The following is a 17,939-nucleotide window of genomic DNA, read 5'->3' on the forward strand; positions in this document are numbered from 1 at the left end:
TAGCAGTGTTCCCAGTGATGGCTGCTAGTACCTTCCTAGCTCCCAATAAACAGAGATAATGTTTGAACTGGACACTATATTAACCCAGTGCTACGGTTCCCTGCTATAAATCCTAACCCACCTGAGAATCAGCTAGCCCCATAATTCACCAGAAAATGCCTGCACTTTAAACAAACTGTCTTGATATAAAACAAATACAAAAAAAGGGCAGTACTCCAGATGGACTACTTACTCCTGTGCTCACAAGCGACAACATAATCCTCTCGTTTAAGGCTAATGTTTCTCCTTGTTTCATCTTGATCCTCTTCTTATCTAAGCACTTCATTGCATACCTAGAAACATAAACACTGTTGAAAAATCAACACTGAAAATACATCTAGACTGATTTAAACAAGACACAGCAAACTGCGGGAAGTTTCTAAAGATTCGGGCAGTGTTTAAAAGAAGCAAATCTGCACCCAAGTGCCATGAAAAAAAGAAAATTTTATTACATGTATTAAGAAAGAGAAGATCCACTCCCCTCTCCAGGAATGGGAACATAACCTCCCCACACACACCTTCCTTAGGTGTGGGCTGTGCACAGTGACTTCCTTCCAGAGCACAGCATGGAGAAGGGGGAGGGTAACAAGAAACCAGGGTCACTTTAATAACAGGAAGCCTTGACATGATGTGATAAGAATGACATTTTATCTCTGGGGTCTTCCTTCCGAAAGCCCATAACCCCAGTCTAACTGTGGGAAATCATCAGACAAACCGAAGTTGAAAGACATTCTACTATATGTCAGTTTTTGAGAGGTGAAATAACAAATGTGTATGAGGAGACAAATTGATATCATTTACTTCTACAACATCCTGCGACAGCCTATTCTAAATATCTCAACAAGCTGCAATGATGAAATAAAACTAATAAATTTAGTGAAATGCAGTAAGCGACAAGTACACTATAACATTTAGGGTCAAACAGTCCTCTGGGGCAAGTACCAAATGGGGAGGAATGCTTTCATAACAGGATTCTGTTTTTACAATAAATTATCTCATTTAATTCTCACAGGAAGGCAGGTGACCTTTTTTTATCTCTACTCTACAAACTAGGATGTGATGGCTCAGAGACATAGGCTTTGCCCAAGCCAGAAAGACAGTGTAAAAGTGACTCTGACTTAGCTGTGTGACGCCAGGGACCCACAATCCGAAATCTCGATGTTATCGTGTCTCAGCACAAGGCCAGACTTCAGACACCTGGGTACCAGGAACAGGGTTTACCCTGCCCACAGGCCCACAGCAGGAAAAAGAGCAATGGGCACAAACTGAAGGTAAATTTCAGCCCCCACCTAATAAAAAACATGCAATTGCTGGACCAGGACAGACAACACAGAGGCCGAAGAAGAACCCCACAGAGACGCTGGGGCAGCAAGGGGGGCAGGCACTGGGCTAGGCGCCCTAATTACTCCTTCCTGCACTGACTCAATGACTTTACAAACCAATCTCACAGACTGTTCTCACTTGCCCACTGCTCTGACATGCCTGTCACTTAACCAAACTTGCAGGTTTTAGTCTATCAAATCATACTTTTCCATTCTCTTTTGCCTTCAGAGATATGTTCGCTTAAACTTCTTCTAGAGTAACATAAACTCTCCCCTCACTTCAGAATTCCATGACTCGTTCCCAGAAGACGCTGACACCCAGCTGATGTGCACCTTATTGCCTCATATCAACCTCCCATGAGACAAGTGACTGAGATGAGTGACGGAGCCCCGTGACCTTGCCCCTTGCCCCAGGGTATCCACCGTCCTCGTCAGCTACTCATCTGTGGAACCCACATCTCCTGGAATGCTGAACTGCACAGGCTAAATTGTGGGTGAGAATGAGAAGAGAATGTCTGTTTCTTCAGGAATGAGATCATGGGCTCCCAAAAATCTCTGCAGGAATTTTCTTTGGATGTAAGCAGAAGATCCCCTTGATAGTCCCTGAAAAAAACTGCATAAGCATCGAAAACTCACATTTTTCCAGTGTCTGCTTTCCTGCAACCGTACACCTCACCAAAGCCTCCCCGTCCAATGATCCTGTGTACGCTGAAATCATTCATGGTCAACTGTGAATTCAGGATACGAAACAGAAACATACAATGGCATAAAAATGATGATGTAAAGATTTTTTTCTATGCAAAACATGCACAAGTCATTAAAATGGCAGCTCTGAGGTGGGGACCTGCCATTTCCATCGCGAGGCTGCACGAGGTGGCAAAGGCTTTCTAGAACCTCCTGCTCCACCACCGGAATGTGCAAGGTAGAGTCAGATGGGAAGATAACAAAGTGGGAACCAAGTTAGATTGCTTTTCCAATCTCATAGATCTTGGATTACAGGACTCATCCCCTGAAGTCAAGCGATTGTGACATTTCTAGTCAAAATGAAAAGCAACGTCAGCGACTCTGAAGCCAAAAGTTTGGGAATTACTCAGCAATTCCAGGAACCATCAATGTAGCAAAATAAGTCCCTGTCAAGGTCATCTGTGTTTTCCTAAGAGTGAGCCATACGATCAGAAAACCCAACAGATGCTGGCCATGTGAATTTTTTATCGGTAGCATCAGTGAGTAGAGAACTCATGCTGGGCATGTGAGCATGAAACAAGACTGAGTGTGAGCTAACTATATAAAGAGGCTTTATTCAGAAGCACTTTCCTTTTGCTAAAAAACAACTTAGCAATGCCCTGCTTCATACAGAGTTCTAACAGCATTAGACAGAGCAAAGGCAGACAGACAACCCACGGTCATGGTAAGATGCCGCTGGACAAGAGCAAATGTCTACTAGTTTACAGATCCTGGCAAACTAAGGGTCAGATTCGTGGTTTCTCTAAATACCCCCTTAAAACACCATGTCTGCAGTCAGGCAGGGGCAACTGGCCCAAGGGCTTCAGGCTGGATACACAGCAGACATGGGACATGAAGACAGCAGGCCTGCTGAAGGGTCACGGACATAAGGAAGAGCCACCGCAGATAGAAGGGATTTTTAAAAATGTGTTACTGCCTCTTGCTTCCAAATCCTGCCAGGAAATGTGACGAAAGGGGAGGTTAAAAAATAAAAAATAAAAACCCAACTCCTCTTCCAATAGGCCCATTCAAGTAAAAAACACCCCCCACACACACAAAAAAAATTCAGTTGATGATTTCTTTTCCCCGGTCACAAGCCTCTGTGAAGGGCGAGCAGGAAGGAGAAGGTGAGAGAGGCTGGACAAAGAAAGGTATGTTCTACAAGTGACACAGAGATCGCATCCTAGAATTATGGATGCTGGAAGCTAAAAGAAGATGTACCTCTAGGGAAATACATGGTAGAGAGTAGCTGGGGTCTAAGGACTGCTTTAGCAGTGTCAAAATAATAATAATAATAACAACAACAACAATAACAACAACACTTTGGTCTAAAGAAAGATGCCATCGTTTTTATTACACAACAATACCTAACAAGACAGCAGACAAGGGTGTACAGGAATGACATTTGGTAGACTTGCATTTTCACCAGTATTTCCATTAAAGGGTCGTTTACTGCTTAAAATATCCTTTCTTAAATAAACAAACACATCCTTATAGGGATATGAAAAAAGAGAATTAAAACCTAACTTGTTTACAGCAGGGAAGGGAGGGTGACGTTTCATACGTAAAGCTGCAAGGACATTTGCTCAGGCTATGTGTCACCCTCGGGAGCAGACTGCACAGCCAAGTCTTTTCTCACATACTAAAGCCAGAGGGAGTTTTTATTAAAAAAAAAAAAAAAAAAAGAAACAAAAAAATAAAAAAATGATACTCACATGGATATTTAATTCTATGTTTTTCCACTGACAAAATCTAGTAAACTTGTCACTAAAAGAGAACATAAATAATTACTAGAAAGGTAAATATCAGATTAACTGGATTTAGAGAACAATGCTGTAACATAAATCAGAATTATACTGTGTACTTGTTTTACTTCTCAAACAGAGTAAGTTTTATTTTTTTAATTTATTTAATTTTATTTATTGACTTAGTGAGAGATGAAAGGAGAGAGAGAAAGACACAGGAACATTGATATATTCTTGTACGTGCCCTGACCGGGGACCGAACTGCCACCCTCTGTGCTTTGGGACGATGCTTTAACAACTGAGCTATCCAGCCAGCACCAGAGTAAGTTTTCTTAAACACATTTTTCATAATGTGTTCACCTATTGCCTTCATTTTATGATTCAAATGAAAAGCATCACATTTCTCCTATAACTGTCATTATGCTACAGGGACATCTTTATCTTAATCATCATTGTTCAAAGAAAAGTAACACAAGCCACATACATAATTAAATTTTTTATAATATATTTAATTTAACCCCAATATATAAAAAATAATCGTTTCAATGTGTAATCAGTACAAAATCATTATGGAGAAATTCTATACTCTTGTTTTTTTATTAAGTCTTTGCAACCTGGTGTGTATGTTACAATCATAGCCCCATGTTATCATCCAGACTATCAATCACATCTTGAGTGTTCAACACTGCTTATGGCTATTGGCTATCGTCCTGGAGAGCAGCTCTAAATGACAAAAAAATTAATGCTTACAAACAATTATAAAAGTAGCAGACACTCCAATGTGCCAGGCTCTAAAGGCTCATATATGCAACCCAACCCTCTATGGGCAGACACTATGTTGATAACCACTTCACAGCCAAAACTAAGGCATGCCCAAGGTCACACGGTGAGAACGGGGAGACTAAGATTTGAACCCAGACCAAGTACTGCCTCTCAGAGACACAACAGTGTAGGAGAGTAACCCTCAGACTAGAATCAGAAGATGCCCTATGTCACCCTGCAGTGATGTGCTCTCACTGATGAGTGCTTTTCCATCTATGAAGAAAAATATCTATTAAATAGATACATCATTTTCTTATTACTTTTTTTTATAAACAAGCAACATATCTACAAGGTGTTTTGATTTTTTTAAAAAAAATGTTTTCAAAAGAGATGCATTCTAGATTGAATAGTCCTGAAAAATCAAAGAACATTCTTGGTGACTTGGATTTCATCTAGTACCAGGTATGATTTCTCACACATAAGCAGTGTTCAGGGTTCTTTGGATGAATGAAAAAAAAGGCAAAAAGGATGAGAGGGAGGGAGAAAAGAGACAAGGCAGTAGTTCTTATGAAGTACAACTCGTAAGTACTATCACCATTATAATAAAATGCCTCAAGGCATCCAAGTATCCCAGCTCCCTGGGGGTTTCATCTAATATGCCTTCTCAGGGTCATTTAACAATATTTCCGAAGCTAATAATCAAACTGAAAATCAAAAGCGGAAGAACTTTTCGTAATTACATAGCATCTTTTTTCAGTGAATCTACAATGACTTTTTTATGAGTGTTTCATTGACTCGCCTAACATCTCAATGAGGTTGGTAAAAGAAAACTGTATTTTGAGATTTCAAACAGTTTTTTTTTAAAGCATGGTGAGAGCAAAATGCAAAACCACACTGGGTATACTCCATATTTATAAATCTATGACTGTTACTGTGAAACCCACATGGTGCATTGGGCTAACACCCCCTGGGGTTCAGAGCTGGCAACACGGGGTGGTGCGTTAGCACATTTTACCAACCAGCAAACTAGCTAACAGCCAGGGAGAGAAGTGCCCTGCTGGCCAAGGGAAGAGTTGGGTGGGGAAGAGTGCGTGTCTCTAACTCCGATCCCTGACTCGGCTTTAGACTGCTGAGCAGATGAAGTTCATGACACGAACATGGCTCACGAGCCTCACCTGGGAGAAGAACAGCCTCCCTCCCGGATGGAGCCCCACCTGGAACTGAGCCCTGTGTCCCTGCTGGGACTCAGGAGACGGCAAGAGAAGTCCCTGTGCTGCTGGAGGGTTACCGTTATTGTCACAGTGTGGTATGGCCACCAAGACACGCCCTCGCCCCCAAGGCCCTCAGCGCACAGCCAGTCCTGGGGAATGTTACAAGGTTCTCTCTATGGACTGTCCATGCTTTCCAAACCCCAAGCTCGAAATTCTTGGTCTGATGATGGATATTTCATACCAATTTGAGAATGTATTAACATAAAAAAGCACCCAAAAAGGTATGGTATATACACAAATGAACAAGTGGACTTTAAAAATAATCTATTTATATGAAATAGTAAATGTTTTAGGAGATCCAGAATTTCCTAAATGCTTGCCTCAAATGCAAATAGCCTCCTGTGTGTTTCCTATGATGGTAGCAGAGACTGGCGCCCTCGGCAGAACATGGCCATGCAGGTTGAACCCCTTCCTCAACTTAAATGACCACCCTCTACTCTCCCTTGTCCCCTAAGGCTCACATGAACGCCAGGCTGACCCAGAGTTGGGAAAGGTCAGATTTGAGAACCAAGAGCAATGGAGTGGGCCCTGAGCCAGCAACCCATCCCCTCGGTCTAAGGCAGCTGCTTTTGGGCCAAGTTTCTGCTCCTACTCAGAGCAGCGTAATTATTTGTATGCACATTCATTTCCCAAAGTACTGACTCTGCTCCAGGATAAAATTATCTCTTGAACTCTAGTAGAACCAAGACATGAGTTTGGTTTTTTTTCTAAATCACTTGAACATGCGGGGGGAAAATGTAATGAAGAGCATTTGTTCTTAAAGGGCAATTATGGATGGAACAGCTGCAGGCAGTTCCCGCAATGAGGCGCAATCGCCGTGTCCACTGTCCAGAACTTAGCCGGGTGTGTGGAGAAAAACACAATCAGGGTGAGGGCTGATCTGGTTTTAGAAAGTCTGATCCCCAACAGTTCATCATCACAGGCAAATCCTCCAAATACGGAAGAACTGACTGAAAAGCTGGTGAGCTGGACGCTTTTACAGATGTCACTGACATGTTTCAGAATTTTCTGACAATATTCTATCGCCTGAGTAACCCAAAGGGACATGTGTGTTAGGTACAGTAACAACATATGTGATGACATATTTACTGTACCCTTCAAACTCTACTAAAATCAAGCACAGGCTTGTCCCACTTTGGGAGACATGATTTCAAAGTCCAAACAAACGAAATAGATAATTATGTAGCTGTGCTTGCATTAGTAAAGGTGTCCCAATACAGTACTTTTAATATTGAGGTTCCCTAGCCTATGTAAATTCTAAACTATTTTGAAGCTCAAGAACTAAAAGTCAAGAAGACATTCAGATACACAAATCAAAACTATAATGTGAAGTATCGAGGAAAGAGACTACCACAAAGCCTGGCACAGAGCCTATGGTCAGTAAACACTTGGTGAATGAATAAATTAACACACAGCGTTTGCTGGGTTAAATTGGGTTATACCTGCACAGTACAGGATTTTATCTATATACTACTATTCTAATATAATGTTATATGTTAAATGTATCTCAATAAAAAGATTTTATACACACACACACATGCATAAAGTTTCATACCTTTCCAAAAATTTTTGAAAAATGTTGCCTCGAAGACTTTCACAAATTTCTTCTATGTATGGCTGGAAAGGAAAGAAAAGATATTCCACACTGCATAAATAGAAATGTGTCTCAGTTAAAAACAAACAGGTGAGACTCAGACAAGGTGAGGTTCGGAGTTTCGCACTTCTCCCACGGCGTCTTGGACTTGCCCTTCTCAGCACCTGTCCAGGTGTCACTCACAGAGGCATATGCATTTATTTAATCGTTACCTACTTGATGGCACAGTCTTTGGAGGTAAGGACAGGTCCACCATGTTTGGCATTATATCCCCACTGCAAGTCACAAACACTTCTTAAATGACCAGAATTAGCCCAGCGGGTGTGCGACCTGTGTGGTCTCATGGAGCTCCACGCAGAAGAGCACCAAGCTTTGCTGTCACCATCATAACGCTCTTAATCATTTCTGAACAAAGGGCCCTTTTTATTTTGTACTGGGCCCAGTAAGTTATGTAATGCATCATGTAGATTACTACTGTAAATTATCAGCATTATTAATGAGTTTAAAGACTAAATGCTAGGGGACCCATGGAGCAAAATTTTTTAAATTAACTATTTTTCTTATTGGTTTTTCACCCCTTAGAATCACAGAGCTAAAGGTGACCTCAGGGGGTGAGGGATGGATGAGGGGAAGGTCATCTGAATCCTCATTTTGTACATAGGCTGTGGGCAGACCCATTGCTAAGGTCTGTGAGCCAGATCATGGCTGAACTGGGATCGAGGAAAGGCTCCCGGCTCCCCTATGCTGAACTTTTCCCCTACAGGGAACAATCTACTTCCATTTCATTCCACTTTACACATTACCAAATAAACAACCTGACTTTTATTTTCCATGAGATGAACATTAAGTCAAGAACTACAACAATAGCAAATGCTAACATTTCAGTTTGGCATAGAATCAATTAGATAGATTTGTCAAATATCTTGATATCATCCACTCACTAAATAATGCAAATTTATTTTTTTTCTGTGTCTTCACAGATAATTTTGAACACTTAAAAAATGGGAAGACCAGACAAAAACAATCCAAGACAAGTGATTAAGACCAGGAAGTGCGCAGAAGCCACAGTGACCAAACTCAGGCAGTGAGACAGCCACAGCTCTCGGGGGCCTCACTTCCTGCAGCAGAAAGGAGACTGGGGCTGAGCCCACTTCCACCACCGCACAGGGCTACCACTGTCCTGGGCAGGGACTGGGCTGGTCACTAAAACCAGATGGGCTTTGTCCCCTCCTGGCAAAAGGGAAAGCTGAACTCTCTCTGTGAAGCTCTTTCTGACTCTGAAATCTTAGGATTCTATGATGACATGTAACATTGATCTAAGCTAAGTCCTCTACGGGCAAGGCTGAAGGCCACGAATCTCAAGAGGTTCAAAAGACATCAAAAGATAAAACAGATCAAGTGTTCAAAGACCTATAAAAAGGCTAAAATTGTATATCACAGATTTTTCTATTTACAAAAACTATATTACTATTTTTCATATTTTATCAAACATCCCATACAATCTGCTAATGAAGTAAGAGACAAAGGTTACTAGAAATTCTTAAGACTGAGTATATACACCACATTGCCACTTTCCAACAAAAGAACCACACAGTATTACAGTATGCCAGGTAAGCAGTGCAAAAGCCAGAGTTCAATATGAGTTCATGAGCTATTTCACCTCTCTGATTCTCAGTTCCTTTAACCTGTAAAATGGGGGAGCCATAGCTAACTTGCAATGCTGTCATGAGAATTTAGTAAAACTAAGAATGCTGAAAACCAAACACAGGGCCTGGCAAATTTTAGGCACCTAAATGTAAGCCAGGACCCCTTCCAACCTTTGTTACCAAATGTGCCTATGCAATCATTTACTTCTAACATCAATTGTACAAACAAAAAGAATAAAAAACATTTTGTATTTACTATCAGAGTATTTTTGTTTCACTCCCTTCTTCTCCTTAATAAGAAATATCAATTCAGGCATCATATTTCCTGATTTCAAAATCTTTTGTAAAACTACAGGAATCAGGCCTAGAGTACTGCTCAGATATGGCAAGTGTGTGGGCTCGATCCCTGGTCAGGGCACATATAAGAATCAACCCACGAATGTATAAATAACTAGAACAACAAATTGATGTTTCTGTCTCTCTCTCTCTCCCTTATTCTCTGTCTAGAATAAATAAATATTTTTTAAAACCTACAATAATCAAAATAGTTTGGTACTGACATAGAGAACAGACCTTATGGATCAATGGAACAGAATAAAATCTAGAAATAAATCCACACATCTACAGTCAATGATTCTTTGACAAGGGTGCCAAGAACACACAATGAGTAAAGGATAGTCTCTTCAATAAATGATGTGGAAAAATTGAAGAGCCACAGGCAGAATGCAAATGGATCCTTACCTCACACCATATACAAAAATCAGCTCAAGATGACTTCAAGTCTTAAGACTTGAAACCATACAACTACTAGAAGAGAACACAGGGGGAAAAGCTTCTTAACAATGGTTTGAGCAACAATTTTTGTGGGTAGCATATCAAAAACCCAGACAACCAAAGCAAAAATAGACAAGTGGGACTGCACCAACCTATAAGGCTTTTGCATGGCAAAGGAAACCATCAACAGAGTGCAAAAGGAAATTTACGGAATGGGGTAAAATATTTGCAAACCACCTATCTGATAAGTTAATATCCAAAAATATAAGACACTCAACTCAATAGCAAAACAAAACAATATAAAACCTGATTTAAAAATGGGCTAGGGATCTGAATAAACATTTTTTTCAAAAGAAGGCATACAAGAGACTAACAGGCATATTAAAAGTGTTCGACATAACTAATCATCAAGGAAGTACACACCTAAACCACAGTGAGGTATCACCTCATACCTGTGCGTATGGTTATTCTCAGAAAGACAAGATGTAAGTATTGGTGAGGATTTGGAGAAAACAGAACCCTTGTGCACTGTTCGTGGGAATGTAAACTGGTGAAGCCACTATGAAAAATAGTATACAGGTTCCTCAAAAATTAAAAATAGAAATACCATATCATCCCGCAATCCCACTTCTGGGTATTTATCGAAGAGTTTTCTCCACTCCCATGTTCATCACAGCACCATTCACAGTAGTCAAGATATGGAAACAACGTAAGTGTCCATTGATGGATGAATGAATACAGAAAATGTGGGAAGGGATATACACAATGGAAATATTATTCAGTCCTTAAAAAGAAGGAAACCCTGCCATTTGTGACAACATAGATGAATGTGGAGGACATTACGCTATGTGGAATAAACTAAACACAGAAAGACAAATACTGTATGATCTCACTTATATGTGGAATCTAAAAACATATTCATAAAAGCAGAGGTAGAATGGCTGGGAAGTCAAAGGGTACAAAGTCTCAGTTGTGAGAATGAGTAAAGCTCGGGAGATCTAATGTGCAGCATGGTGACTATATCAAGAAGAGTTGATCATGTTTTCATCACATAAACAAAATGTAACTATAAGAGATGATAGATATGTTAATTAGTTTAATTGTGATAATCATTTCACAATGTATACATGTATCAAAATATCACATTGTACACCTTAGATTACATACAATTTCTATTTGTGAATCATACCTCAATAAAGTTGGTGGGGGAAGAAATTTCAACTCAAAGGATGTCACCCAACTGTATGGTTAATGGCCCTTTGTATACAGGACACCCAAATGTCTAACTTATTTTTTATTTTATTTTATTTTATTTTATTTATTCATTTTTAGAGAGGAGAGAGAGAGACAGAGAGGGAGAGAGAGGAGAGAGAGACAGAGAGAGAGAGAAGGGGGGAGGAGCTGGAAGCATCAACTCCCATATGTGCTTTGACCAGGCAAGCCCAGCGTTTCGAACCGGCAACCTCAGCATTTCCAGGTCGACGCTTTATCCACTGCACCACCACAGGTCAGGCTAACTTCTGTCTGGACTTTAATATGTTCTGACGGTGCACATCTTACGGTGAATTACAGTAATACACTCCCTATTTTAACCATTTAATAATGACTATTTCCTCCACCTTTGAAATAAGAATCTATTCTATAGCTATTTTACCAGAACATTATTTTCATTTATTTTTCCATGAATAAACCAGTAGTGTTTCAAATGATTCTAAAGGAGTAGCTTCTAAATGGCTATTACATAAAGGCATAGAATAATTATGGTGGTCTTTGTATCTCACCTGAAACTTTTAAAAAAGTTTTTTCTATTGATTAAGAGCGAGAGAGAAAAAGAGAGAGAGGGAGAAGCATCAACTTGTTGTTTCACTAAGTTGCTCCATTTAGTTGTGCACTCATTAGTTGCTTCTCATATGTGCCCTGACTGGGGACTGAACATGTAACCTCAGTGTGCAGGGAGGACACTTTAATCACTGAGTCACCCGGCCAGGGCACCAGAAGCGCTTTCTTAATTTATTTGTACTACAAGAAAAGCTAAATCAGAGCTGTATAGTCCATAAATGGTGAGGTATAATTCAGCAATGTCTACTGTAACGGATAGCCTATCTGTGAACCACGTCAAAGTCAGCTGAAAATTGAAATTGGCAATAAAATATCATGGAGACAACAAAAAGCAGATATTTGTGTTGCACTTTTTGAATGGAAAAACTCTGGTAACAGCTAATGTGTACAGGGCATTGTGACAGCGGGTCCAGCACAAAGCAGCTCAGGTGCACCATTCTCAGAGTCCTCAGGGCCCCATCTGCAGGACAGCCCACCATCACCTCCGCTCCACAGATGGAAAACGTCAGGAGAGGTGCAGGAGGTGGCCCAGGCTTCTCAAGCCAGGTCACTGACGTCAGAGCCCAAGTTTACAACCCACTGGACTACACAGAAAGGCGCTGCAGCTTAAGAAGAGGCCGTTTATTTTGGCAGAAAGGTTAACACTTGATGTGTTCCTGTATCCAAACATCCTAAGAGCCAAGTCAGTATGTTCTCTATAGAATAATTAAATCCATTTTCATAAATAACTCAATCCTATCCTGAGGCACCAATGCAAAACTCAACATACCTCTCTGTAAATGGCTGAATGATTCAAAAAAGATGTTAGTTCTTTTCACTTAAGAAAATCATTACATTACTTAATGATATTCTTTCCTATTTCTTTTAATTCATAGAAATGTAAAAGAGTACATTATCCATTTGAAAATGTGGCCATGCCGTCGCAAGCTGTCACCTCTGCAGAAAACACACAGGATGGCAAAGGCTTTGGGAGGAGGAGAGCCCGTTACATCTAAGGAGCAGAAAATACACGGGTCCACTATCTGTGGACCAAGTTTTCCAAGTCTTTGTCATTTAAATCTACAGGACTGTGGTTTGTTGTGTTGCAAATACAAGGAGCCAAGGTTAAATCCAGTTCCTCAGACATGATGTGAAGGTTGTCCCAACATTCACTCTTTATTCTTAAAAATAAATGTGTCATCTGAGGGATAAAACAAATCTTGTCAGGTCCCTGGCCCCACACGGTGCCTGGGTGCCAAGTGGGCAAAGGCTTTTCCTTCCAACGTCTTCCTTGATTTATTGAAAGTTACTAGAAAGTTCTAGCGGCCTGTTTCGGGAAAGCCGTTATGGAGGATGTTGGTAGGAGAGTACATTTCAGAGAGCAGACAAGCAATATTAAACTTCAACTGCTCCTGACAGACCTCCCGATACCATGTCCTCTAGTACCTACACACACAGAAAGAAAATGCCACCAAATCAACGGTTAGGCCAACTAGATAGATTTATTCTGAAATGCTTTTAAGTTACCTGAAAGAGAGTTGTTGTCACTTGTTTCTTGGATAGATGGCTTTGTACATGGTCCACAGCTTGCTTTGAGAATGGCTTTTAAAAATAAAAACAGTATTTTTTTTCAAAAATTATAAAACATGACAAACCTGTTACACAGTATCACAACATCAATTTAACATAACAATTATTAAACAATAACCTAGAAACATAAAAAAACCCACATTATATTAACATGCCTCCATGTTGGAAAGAATGGCAAGTATGGAGGTAGCTAGCGATTAGCTGATGTGGTCCTGAAAGCACAAAATTTCTACGAAATTAAAATTTCTATGAAAGAGAAAATGGATGCCTGCAAACACGCCTAAGAAGTAAATGACAGGATCACAAATCTGAGCCAGGTGGTAAAGGGCTCAGGTTCAGGAAAGTCCTGCTGTGACCACAGCAGAGGGGAACTGGTCCTAAAAGAATGAAACTTATTACCTGACAGGAATTACAAACTCAATCCTCCCCCAAACTTCATATTACATCTTCAATAATGCACAATAAGAAGAATGGCTTAATAAGCATATCACACTGCTACAAAGCCTGCTCAATTACCGAACTCTATGAAAACTAAGTTTACAGAGGCTTTCCCAGCGAATATCTGGGTTCCAAGGTTCACCCATTCTCCAGCAAGGCACACAGCGCCAACGCTTCGCTCCAGCTCAGAAATTCTTTCTACCACAAGGTAGGTGGGTCCAAGGAACAGTACCACAATTACGTAACAAGAGGTGTCATCTTTAGCCACTACAGCTATACAAATGTCAGTAGGAATTGTAAACAATACAATAAAAACAGAATCACAAAACTACATCACTACCATGATGAGCACTGGCCGACAGAACGTTCTGCGGTGAGGGATATATTGCGTATCTAAGGTGTCCAATACAAGAGCCACTGGGCCACATGCAGCTACTGAGCACTTGAAATATGGCTTGTGAGGAAATTAGAAATTGATTTTTTTTAATTTATTCATTTTCAATGAGGAGAGAGAGAGAGAGAGAGAGAGAGAGAGATATGGGGGGGGAGGAGCAGGAAGCATCAACTCCAATATGTGCCTTGACCAGGCAAGCCCAGGGTTTTGAACCAGTGACTTCAGCATTCCAAGTTGACGCTTTATCCACCACAGGTCAGGCAGGAATTGAATTTTTAATTCCATTTAATTTTAAGTAGTTTAAATAGCCACATGTGGCCAATGGCTACTATACCAGACACAGCAGGCCAGGAATGTGAGGTCGTTCCTTTGGAAAACCTCTTAATGTAAGTTTTAATGTAAAGAGATTACATGGTAAATTTTTATTACTAATTTTTCCACTCACTCCTGGTAAGATAATTTCCTAGAAATCTAGTTTATTCCCATGACCTAACTGAACTGTTTATCCGATTTGGAAGAAAAAGTTGTTTATCATTATTTAACAATTAATGAACATAATTCATATAATAATTACAATCTTCCTTATTAATTCAAAGAATCCACTTAAGACTTATGTTTATCAATATCTGATTGGTCTAATTGGGAACATGTAACTAAATGAAAAATAATAAAGTTTAGTTTCCTTAAGAAAGTCTAGAATTGAGACTAGCCTTTTCTTCGATTGTCCTGAATTACTTGTTTCATTTCATCAATTTTTGCAGCGCAAGTATCTGCTTTATGGAGATACATTAAGAGTATATGGCACAATGGACACTGTATCAGTATTCGCAGGAAACAAGTGACAAACAGAAGAAATGGGTTCCCTCCTGGATGGGTATCATTTAATTTTGGAACACCTTCCTCCTATTTTATACTTCCATTCTAGAAACATTGCAGACTGTCTCATATAGATCCACTCCAAAGTAACAAAGAAATACTTACGTGTGAACAAGACAGCAGCTCCTTCATGATATAGGTATCATAAATTTGTCGACTTCTACAAAGGCGATCCTCGTCATTATCAAGCTTTTCATATTCTTTTATCTAGATGTTCAAAAGTTACCATTGTTAGGCATGTCTCCCCAGAAACTTACTTTATTCAGAGACATTACTTGTCTTGGGAGAAATCGCTTCCACCCGAGATCCTGCAAATTGTGGAACCCGCTATTCCACACGAAAAAACTGCTTCTAATGCGGTTATAATGAAGATGGGATAATTTAAACTCAACGTGAAACCTACAAATGGAATTTTTCTTATGATGAGCCTCATCACTAAAATTTAGAAACACAACATTGGGAAACAAACACTGCCATGGTTACAATTATCTTATATGTACTCTACCAGCCATGGACCACTCACGCCTGCCAACTCCCCTTTCCAAAAGCACAAGTTACATCTGGCTGTAATTCAGTTATGAGAGTTATGATGTAATTCTTGCTCAACTAGAGCACTGCAAAAACTAACGGGAGAAAATATACACATTGTCAAGGTTCTTGCAAAGAGGATTTTTTTTTTAAATCAACTAAATATTTTGGAAAGGCACCACCCATAGGTTAAACACTGTAACTTTATCTGCACTATTAAAGCTTACTTCAAAATGGTATACATTGCTAACTTCAGGGAGGTAACCAGACCAGTGTTAGCGGGGGCCAGTAATGAAATGTGCTTTAGAAATATGTGCCTTACATGGAAACGGCCCCAGTCATTCTAACCTGATAACGGAAGCTCTGGATCAGAGCGGAGTTTTAATTTCTTCACAGAAATACTGTTAATCCAAAAGAAAAAGAGAAAATGAAAACACAGATGAAACAGGGAGCTAGCAGGAAGACCGCTAGCGAAGATCTTCAATGCGATGACTAATTACTACACATGACAAATTGGGAGGGGAAATGTTTCCAACAGGTAGCCAGCCATTCTATTGAGTTACCTGGTATCTGAGTACTTTTTTTTCTTGAAGGATAAAAGGTGGGGCTGACTACTCCCAAGGGAGAGTATAAACTAATGGAAATAAAAGTTACCTTTTTCCTTTATAGTCTGGATTTGACAGTTCTGAAATCAAAACCAGTAAACCCCATAAGGACTTCTGATAACCAAAGGGCAGAGGGAGGGGTGTGCAATACTGAGGTCCCATCCAAGCCTCTCTGCTCACACATAGAAACTACCAGATCATCTTACACGCCCTGAAACACTGAGACAGCTGAGAGTCACACGTCTGTAACTGCCAGGGCTTAGAAAGGAGTCTTCTTGGAACAGATGATAAAACCTGACATAAAAAGGCAGGCAGACTGGGGTAGGTTCAGACCCCGTCCAAGAGGAGGAGACTTTTCATGAAGACACGATCCAGCAATAATCAAAGGACCTGGGCTTAACCAGCCCGAATTAATTCAGGACAAATCAAACATCAGGCAGATGCAACTGTGGTGGCTGCAAGGCAAGAGAAACCGGCCACCAAAACCAGAAGCAAAGTCAAAAAATAAAGTTAGGATTCTGGCTCAGCTGATTGCTTTTGTTGTTTTGTGTTAGCCAGGTGAATGCCAGACGCTAGGCTAAAGCGGGTAGACTGTTAGTGAACCAAAGGCCGATGCTTCTGCCTACACGTCTGAACAAATTCAAGGAATAATAAGCCTTTGTGGAAATATCATCCTTGGAAATAAGTGAAATGAAATGTAAGTCCACATTCTAGGGGAGCTAGAAAGCAGGTTGACACCAAGTTAAACAAATGCTGATTCTATGAAAGCTTTTCATGAACTGTAATGACCCAGTTATACCAAGAATTCTAGCTTCTGAGGCAAATGATACTATAAACCACAATACTTGCTTCATCAAGAGCCTGTGCTTTATAAACTTCAACTTGAACAACCAAAAATGTAACTCTTACTAGGTAAAGTAAGAACCTCAAGTATCTGTGGCTATCATTCAAAATTTACTGTTACCAGTAAGATCACCAATTGAACAACATGCAGTCAACTACCAGCGAGCTCTAGACAAGATGTCCTTATTGTAGCATAACATAGAAAATGCCACCTCTGCCCTGGCCGGTTGGCTCAGCGGTACAGCGTCGGCCTGGCATGCGGGGGACCCGGGTTCAATTCCCGGCCAGGGCACATAGGAGAAGTGCCCATTTGCTTCTCCACGCCCCCTCTTTCCTCTCTGTCTCTCTTCCCCTCCCGCAGCCAAGGCTCCATTGGAGCAAAGATGGCCCGGGCGCTGGGGATGGCTCCTTGGCCTCTGCCCCAGGCATTAGAGTGGCTCTGGTCGTGGCAGAGCGATGCCCCGGAGGGGCAGAGCATCGCCCCCTGGTGGGCAGAGCGTCACCCCTGGTGGGCGTGCCGGGTGGATCCCGGTCCGGCGCATGCGGGAGTCTGTCTGACTGTCTCTCCCCATTTCCAGCTTCAGAAAAATACAAAAAAAAAAAAAAGAAAAAAAGAAAATGCCACCTCTAATTCTGGCAGATAGGTTGTCCTGGCAACCTAAGTAGGCAGACTCCTGGGTTCAAGGTGCAAAGACTTTCCCTACAGTAGAGCAGAAGCATCGTCACCAGTAATAAACATACATTGGTCTTGCAGTCCCCTCCTGCCTCGGTAGTTACAAAGCTCACAGCAGAACACGGAGCCTAAAGATTCGGAACCCTAAGAGCAAGCACTTCTGGTCCACAGCTGTTCCGGTCTCCACCTTCTCACCACCTTTGCTCCACAACCATTCCGGTGGGATGGTCTACACAGCCACTTGCGGCCTCTGCCTTGCCTACTCAAGCATCTCTCTTTTGTCCTTAGTTCCACTAAC

At 40.8% G+C, this 17,939-nt stretch overlaps 1 protein-coding gene across 1 annotated transcript in view; it reads right to left on the minus strand.

Moving 5' to 3' along the window:
• Positions 1 to 17,939, minus strand: part of GRK3 (G protein-coupled receptor kinase 3) — a 107,751-nt gene that overhangs the window by 37,296 nt on the left and 52,516 nt on the right. Inside the window, exons 4-9 of the mRNA XM_066260274.1 lie at positions 15,098 to 15,199; positions 13,222 to 13,296; positions 7,418 to 7,479; positions 3,800 to 3,851; positions 1,998 to 2,089; positions 233 to 332 (exon numbers count right to left, since the gene is read on the minus strand). Of these exons, the coding sequence (XP_066116371.1) occupies positions 233 to 332; positions 1,998 to 2,089; positions 3,800 to 3,851; positions 7,418 to 7,479; positions 13,222 to 13,296; positions 15,098 to 15,199 (483 nt within the window). The remainder of the gene's footprint in view (positions 1 to 232; positions 333 to 1,997; positions 2,090 to 3,799; positions 3,852 to 7,417; positions 7,480 to 13,221; positions 13,297 to 15,097; positions 15,200 to 17,939) is intronic.

The sequence above is a fragment of the Saccopteryx bilineata genome, chromosome 2, assembly GCF_036850765.1.
Source record: "Saccopteryx bilineata isolate mSacBil1 chromosome 2, mSacBil1_pri_phased_curated, whole genome shotgun sequence".
In the NCBI taxonomy this organism is placed as follows: Eukaryota; Metazoa; Chordata; class Mammalia; order Chiroptera; family Emballonuridae; genus Saccopteryx; species Saccopteryx bilineata.